At 37.8% G+C, this 8,483-nt stretch overlaps 1 protein-coding gene across 2 annotated transcripts in view; it reads left to right on the plus strand.

Annotated features, from left to right (window-relative positions):
• The window catches only part of VWDE (von Willebrand factor D and EGF domains), a 97,759-nt gene extending 92,526 nt beyond the window's left edge, over positions 1 to 5,233 (plus strand). For both annotated transcript variants that reach the window (XM_072783983.1, XM_072783981.1), the window contains one exon: positions 4,895 to 5,233. In XM_072783983.1, coding sequence (XP_072640084.1) covers positions 4,895 to 4,921 — 27 coding nt within the window. In that variant the 3' untranslated portion in view covers positions 4,922 to 5,233. The remainder of the gene's footprint in view (positions 1 to 4,894) is intronic.
• Positions 5,234 to 8,483: the final 3,250 nt, after the last annotated feature.

Here is an 8,483-nt window from a genome sequence, read left to right on the forward strand (position 1 = left end):
TTCCTTCTGATTTACTGTCCTGTTTGTACATTCCAGCCCCGGAGTCATAGTTAAGGGGACAGCCTAAATAAAGGGACTAAGAAATAGTCTGTCAATCTTTGCCCTTTGGGTAGAGGCTGCTATAAAGCAAATGAAAAATGAAGCATCATTAAGAATAAATTGTAGGTTTTGAGTATGTTCCTTTATTCTCAAAATGGTTTTTCTTTTTTGAGAATCATCTCTTTCCATTTGAATTGGCTTGTATTATAAGCTGATTGTGGCATTCTGTTTTCATCGGAGTCTGCCCAGATGTTCCTTCCATTTACAGGAAAAATTTCTACTTCACATACAAAATTCTGTATTTTTAAGGCCTATCTGATGAGTTAGGCTTCAAAGTCCTAGTAAAGTTTTCAGAAACTTTAAATATTTTCATTTTTATTTATTTTATTTATTCATGAGAGAAACAGAGAGAGAGAGAGAGAGAGAGAGAGAGAGAGAGACAGGCAGAGGGAGAAGCAGGCTCCATGTAGGAAAACCGACGTGGGTCTCGATCCTGGGTCTCCAGGATCGCGCCCTGGGCTGAAGGCAGCGTTAAACCACTGAGCCCCCAGGCTGCCCTCAGAAACTTTTCCTTTCTTTCACTCTACATTTTGCTTTCTAATTTGAAGAGAACTTCTGTTGATTTTTTTTGTTTGTTTGTTTTATTGAGCTTTGAAAATTATATTGCATTTTACCAGTTTTTTTCCATTTCAAAGCAGGATCTTCATGTTAAAACTGTAACCTGAATGTTCAGCTTTGAAATGTGTTAATAGCTTTATTTTTATTTTTTGTTTCCATTGATTATTACTATGGATGGAAGTTTTAATGTTTCTAATCATAGTAAATTGACAAATACAGAAAACCATATATAAATATGAAAAAAAAATGGTAGAAGAGAAGCCAGGTCTTGGCCACAGGTAGCCTACCCTACAAAATAGAAAGGTAAAAAAGAATTTCTCAGACCAGTTATTGTAGGAGTATCATTGGGAACAAGGTTAGGAATTCACAGAAGCCATTCCACCCACATCTCAATATCCAAATATAAGCGAGAGGAAATCTCTTCAGGTAATCCCTAGAAGCTGATGGAAGGCTACTGCCCAGACTCCTACAGTGGCAGGAAGGACTGTCCAGGGTACGTCAGCAAAAACAAGAGAAGAATGAGGACTCTACCATAGCCCAGCACCCTGCCACAGTGTGCCATCCTCCACATCTTGTCCTGGTATTCGGTGCCCTCCTTACCCTCCAGGCTTATTTCTCTTTCCTCCATGCCACCAGGCTGGACTACTTCTCAGCTGAACTACTGAAAAGTCACAGACCAATTTTTTTTAACCCACTTAAGAGTTCTGGCTCAAGTTTTATTTCCTAAAATAAAAGCCATTTCCTGGCTCCTCTAGGCAGCATGAGTATCTGCATTCCCAGAGCCTTGAGCATATTTTAGCTGTCTCTGTTTCCATACTCTATTATAAAGCTCCCAGCACCAGTCATTATTCCTTGTGTATAGGAGGTGATCAGAAATGTCTGGTAGATTCATGAAGGAATCAACAGAATTTTAGTTCTAAGTAAACCACAGACTGACACAAGATTTTAAAAATTGATTTAGCACATGGTTAATGAACTCTTGGTTATTATTGATGCTACCTTAAGGAGACATGTTCTTTTTTGGAACACATTTTAAAATTTATAAAAACTAGCTAATGATTTTTATGGATATAACTGATTCCAATATCCACTTTTACTGATTCAATCGCTGCTATAAAATTTAAAAAGAGGCCTATTCCTCAGTTATCCAGTGCAAATTGTCAGGCCATCAGTTTTCACCATGCTGAAATTTAATAAGAGTGTAGGATTTTTATTGTAAAAAGGTCTGAGGTCAAATTATAAGTCACTTTATAAGAATTGTATTCTCACTGTGACTGGAAATATTTCTTAGAGGGAACATAGATTAAACTCAGTTTTTAGCTACAAAGTGTTATCTATCAATCAAAGGAAACTGAACATTGTTTTTAGGCCCCGAGTGACCGAGGAGAGGACATGTGCAAAGGGGAATTACAAAGATTTTCATGTTTACAAAGTTGAGTTTCTATTTGAAGAGAAACTGATTAATTTATATCTTCATAATAAAAGGATAAAGAAATAAGTGTTACCCCAGCCCTATTTATTGACATATGATCTTTTCATTCAAATATTTCTGGCTCGTACATTTTATCACCATAACTTTTATATTTTAATGTGATTATCCACTGGCAGTTTTTAAAGCTTTTCCAGTGCAAAGATGGAAAGAGACAGCACACGGAATTTACAGGAGGTGAAGGTCTCTTTAAATACTCTTGAACTTCTTCAGTATGCAATGATTTAAGAATTGGATGACATAAAGCCATTATTTTTTCTTTCCATACCTTAATGTCATTTTTCACCAACCAACCAACCAACCAGCCCCACAATCCTTATTATCATACCCATTTTTCTCCAGGGCTAGTGGATTACGTAAGTCTATACACATCACTTTCTACCTGTATGTCACCTGAATTCACCACAGGTGCAGATCTTACTGATGCTGCGTATCCCAGGGACAATCACATCCTATTGCCACCAGCAATGGGAACTTGTTGGCATTTACCTAGTGTGTGATTGATTCAATTCCATTATTGTGTCTCAAGGCTTTACTTTCGATACTGTCTTAATTTTGCTTATCCCCACCCCAAGTCGACCTAAAACAAGGATTTGAGTTTAACTAGTTTATTGGAAGGTGATTCTAGATAGCATTTGCAGGGTAGTGAAAAAATGAGGCAAAGAAGAAAAGAAAGTTGATTAAGAGATTTTTTTTTTTTTTATTGAGGTCAGCTGAAGCCTGATCTCACACAGTAATGGCCTCATATCTCAAAACTCATTCACTGAGGCAGCAGTAGTATTTACCTACAAATTTCCACTAGTCACTGTTTGAAGGATGTTATGGGAGACTAGAAGGCAGGCATTATGTGCCATTCCAGTTGACATGGTCAAAGTGGAATAGCCAGAAAAATTCTTCTGGCAAAGAAATACACATGTTGACAATTAGAAGTAAGGTTTACATATCATGCTTGTTATGGAAGTCAGATTGAGGAGTAACCAACAAAATTACTTCTCATTTTATAAAATTCAAAAATATCAAGAGCAGACCAGTAGAGAAGCCTGCTACAATGGAAAAATCATTGATCATGTTACCCAGTTTCTAGACCTAAGCCATTTCTCATTCCCAATTGAGAGGGATGTTGAGTGCTATTAAGGAAAGACTCTAACACCATGGCAAGTAGAGTAGGTATTCCTACTCTTCATAGTATTCCTAGTCTGTCCCCAGAGGGATCCATGACATGTACCCATATAACTGTATGCAAAGGAAGAGTACAGATATTCCTCAGGACTGTTGGACACCGATTTGTGACTGATGCTGAAAACCAATATTATGCGATAGGAGGTAGAGCAGACAGCATGCAACCATAGACCCCATAGTTTGGTTTTACTAAACTTATCACCCAAAAGCTGCCGGACTGATCTGGAATGGCCTCTTAAATGCCCAGCTAAGGCTTCAGTCTGAGGATGAGTGGTTGGCAGTTGGGACATTATTATATAAGATGTAGTATATATGTTAAACCAAAAGCCATTATATGGTGATATTTTCTCAACAACTATAAATGCATGAGGCAGAGTCCCAGGCAAGTGAGTACAATTAGACTCTCTTATCATCACTCCTACTGACCCACCTGAGGAATGTGTGCTTAACTCTGACACAACTTTGGGCTTTGTAGGATTAGAGGTACTGGTTTAGGGAGGGGTAGGGGATGGAATGATTCTTTCAGGAAACACAGCAAAGTTTTGCCTGTAAGCCTATAGTTGTGGTTGCCACCTGGACATGTAGGATTCCCAATACCAAGAGACAAGCAGGCAGAGTTACTATAGTGGGAGAGGTCATGGATCTGATTATCATGAGGAGGTAAAGTTGCTGCTACTAATAGAGGCAGGAAAGAGTAAAGTTTGAAATTTAGAAAATTCTGTTGCATGTTTCTTGCTGTCTGTCATCCCCAGTGATAACCATGAATGGACAATAAACCATACACAATCCATTATCATATTGGTGAGGAAAAAACAGCATTTTGATGCTAGTTTGATATAAAGAATGTTAAGATACCGAGAAAAAGAGTTTCTAAATTTATTTGTAATTTTAAAAACTTAATTGTTATCCTTATTTTTCATTATCTTCTATCATAGAATATGATTTTTTAAATTAGAAAATGGGTTATGGATAATGTGCAATTAAAAAGAGATGAAGCTGTATATACAAAATCTACTTTTCTTTAATACCAGAGCTTGTTTGAAAAGCCACAGTGTAATAAGACTTCAACTGAAAATTGAGAAGGTTAAGCTATTTGTCAGAGAACATCTATTTCTAATTTCAAAGATTATTAAAATCAATTGAGAAACTCTGTTTTGCCTCATCCTTTCATTCCACTTCAGAGCACTCATATTGAACCCCACAGGGCTTGGACAATCATGGCAAGCTAGCTATCATGCAGCATCATTTTAAAGCCTGTTGGCTTATTACGTAGTCATTAAGGAGATTGATTTTTTTTCTAAAGTAATTTTCATATTTCCGATTAAACCTTTCCATGGATTTATTTAAAAAGTTGTGGGACACATCAGAGATGTAGAATACATTAAGCCTAAGTTGAAACCTCACTTAAAGCACTATTTGATAGTTTAACACATTTAACTAATTTGCTTCTGTAAGGGAGTAATTTTTGGAGATACTCATTTTTGTTTGGCTTCCACTGCTATGCCAACTACCTGCCAGTACATCTGCTGATGCCTTCTCCATCTTTTCCCACCCTGTTTTGTGCCTCAGGATGCTGAGCCCAGGATGCATCGGTGATTCCCTTGCTCACAGGCTTTGGCTTCAGCCAATGGGACAAAGCCAGGAGATTGGAGAGAGTGGGGAAACTCATGTCAAAGTATGCATTCTTTCATAATCAGCACCTGGCTGACTGTGGTCTGCTGCGAGGCCACCCTCTCTCCACAGCTTTCTTCTCTGGGATCTAATCACTGTTACCTCCCTTGGCCTCTATCAAGTTTGGGCTGGTAAAGGCCCTTGTTAGTTGCACAAGCATAGTGTATCACTCATTGATGCTTTTTCTGGACAATGCTTTCACTATTGTAAAGTCCTTTTTACTAAAAATTCTCCTTCATGACCAAACTTGAGCATACGTGTGTTTCTTACCGGGACCCTGGTTAGTATAATTACTCTAAGTATATTTTTCTTCCCTACAACAAAAAGCTAGCAAAATTATAAAAGGTAATTATTACTTTAGAATTCATGACTTATAATCGCTACACTGAATTTCCTTGGACACACACTCCTGAGCTTGTAAATCCGAGATGGATGACTGAAGTTCTTCCTTTACCGACAGAACACCTTTCTTCCTATTTTCTCAAATCAATTTTATGATCAGTTTACCTTGAGCTCCTTTCTTGTGCTTGTCGCCTCCTCCTATTCTCTGATTTCTCCAAGTGAACCAAAGATCTAGACTGTATCTTCCCGTTATATCAGCCTCCACTCCAACTAAAGCCTAGAACAAACACAGATGTTTGGAAACATCCTAAGCAATTTTCAAGCCCTTCTTTTATTTTGTTTAAAGATTTTATTTATTTATTCATGAGAGACACAGAGAGAGGCAGAGACATAGGCAGAGGGAGGAGAAGCAGGCTCCCTGCAGGAGCCCGATGCGGGACTCCATCCCAAAACTCTGGGATCCCGTCCTGAACCGAAGGCAGAGGCTCAACCGGTGAGCCACCCAGGCATCCCCAAGTCCTTCCTTTAACCAGTGTCTAAATGAATACAATCAGTTATCTACTGGAAATTTCTACCAAGTTATCAAGCACCTGTGATTTAAAATGCTCCAATATTGTCTTTATTTTCTAAGTGATTTGCTACAACATCCTTGCCAAACTAGAAACTGTGTTCATCCTCCTCAACTTTTCATTTTTTCTTTCTCTGACATCAAGTAATAATACTTATTAAAAGTATTGCACCAAGCATGCATTAATTACCTTTATATCCAGGCCCTAAAATCAGTACTACACATAAATTACTATTATTATTTGTTTAAGATTTTATTTATTTACTCATGAGAGACACAGACAGAGAGAGAGGCACAGGCACAGGCAGAGGGAGCAGCAGGCTCCATGCAGGGAGCCCGACGTGGGACTCGATCCCGGGTCTCCAGGATCGAGGCCTGGGCCTTAGCTCCAGGCCCTCAGCTAAGCCACTGAGCCACCCGGGCTGCCCATAAATTATTTATATAGCATTTACAATAATAGCTAATATTTATTGGGAAATTCTATTTATCAGATTCCTTGCTGAGTTTAATTTGTTTTAGCTCAATCTTCATAACATCATTTCAATGTTAAATATCATCTTCCTTTTCCCAAATGATACAGAAACACAGTAAGCTGTGTAATTTCACAAAGTTACACACATCATAGCTGACATGACCTGAATGCGGGTAGTTTGAGTTCAAAAACGTGCTATGAACCACTCCTTTTTTTCCCCTTTAACTCCATATGTAAGAACTATTACCCCAATTTCACAGATGAGAGAATGGATTTCCAAAGATGCTTAATAAGATTGCCCAAGACTATACAGCCAGTTGGAGATAAACATAAGTACAACACACAATTTTTTTCTTTAAAAATTCCCAGAAACAGAAATTTTATTAGGATTTGCTTATAGAAAAAAAGAAAAGAATAAAAATTTGCAAAAAAAAAAAAAGGAAGAAGAAGAAAAAGAAGAATTTGCTCATAGGTCTTCCAGAAAATTTTTACTTCGAAAATCCCCCAAACCTGAGCATTTGAGCAAATTTGGATTTAAAAAATAATATTTATGAACCATTTTTAAGTTTTTAAAAGATTTATTTACTTATTTGGGAGAGAGTGTGTGCATGCCCTTGAGTGGGGGGAGGGGCAAGAAGGAGGGAAGCAGACCTCCTTTCTCCCTGGAGGCACAGAGCCTGACTCCAGGCTCCATCTCACAACCCTGAGATCAGGAATTGAGCTAAAGTGAAGAGTTGGTTGCTTAACAGACTAAACCACCTAGGCACCCAGGACCATTTTTTAATGAAAATTGTGGGGCAGCCCTGGTGGCTAAGCCGTTTGACGCTGACTTCGGCCCAGTCCTGCGTGATCTTGGAGACCCCGGATGGAGTCCCACGTTGGGCTCCCTGCTTGGAGCCTGCTTCTCCCTCTGCCTGTGTCTCTGCCTCTCTCTCTCTCTCTGTGTGCCTCTCATGAATAAATAAATAGAATCTTTAAAAATATATATTAATAAAAATTGTGTGTACAATTATGTTCTAAAAACACCAATACTTGGCTATCCAGCTAGTAAGAGGAAGCATGAGGATTACAGCTAACAGTGTCTCACAGCAAAGCCCAGCTCCTTCATCTGCTGTTATTATCAGATACAAAAAAACAACTCTTTAAATTTTCCCTATTTCCTCTCGTTTTCCATCACTATTGCTTCACCATTCCTCATTTTGAGTTACTCCAATAAGTTAGTAATTGTTCTTCCTTCTTCCTTCCTCATTCCTCCTAATTAGAGGGAACAAATATTTGTAAATCATATATCTGATAAGGGCCTAGTATCCAAAATATAAAAGAATGCTTACAACTCAACAATAAAAGACAAATGACTCAATTACATTATGACATAAGATTTGAACATTTTTCTTAAAATGATGTAAAAATGGTCAATAAGCACATGAAAATATAATGAACATCACTAGTTCATTGGGGATATGCAAACCAAAAGCACAATGAGGTATCACTTCATGCTCGCTAAGATGATTCTATTCAAAAGGATGGACAATAACAACTATTAGCAATAATGTGGAAATATTGGAATCTTCGTACATTGCTAGTGAGGATATAAAATGGTGCAAGCTGCTTTGGAAACAGCCTGTCATCTTTTCAAAACATTAAACCCAGTGTTACCATATAACTCAGCAATTCCACTTCTCAGTATGGACCCAAGAGACCTGAAAATACATGTTTGCACAAATGTTCATAGCAGCATTATTCATAATAGTCAAGAAGCAGAAACAACCCAAGTGACTGTCAGTCAATGAATGGATAAACAAAATATGACATATCCATGCAATGGGTATTTCAGCAGTGTGGGAATGAAACCTTAAAAACATGGATGAACCTTAAAAACATTATTCTAAACAAAATAAGCCATTCACTAAAGGACACATAATGTATGATTTTGTTTATATAAAAATATCCAAAATAGGCAAATCCACAGAGTCAGAAAATAGATTAGTGATGACTGGGTGCCAAGAGGAGGAGAAAATGAGGAGTGGCTGGTATTAGGTATGGGATTTCTTATAGGCCAAGCCTTTCACTACAACTGTTCTAATAGTTATATTACCTACACCATA

This window comes from Canis lupus, chromosome 18 (genome assembly GCF_048164855.1).
Source record: "Canis lupus baileyi chromosome 18, mCanLup2.hap1, whole genome shotgun sequence".
In the NCBI taxonomy this organism is placed as follows: Eukaryota; Metazoa; Chordata; class Mammalia; order Carnivora; family Canidae; genus Canis; species Canis lupus.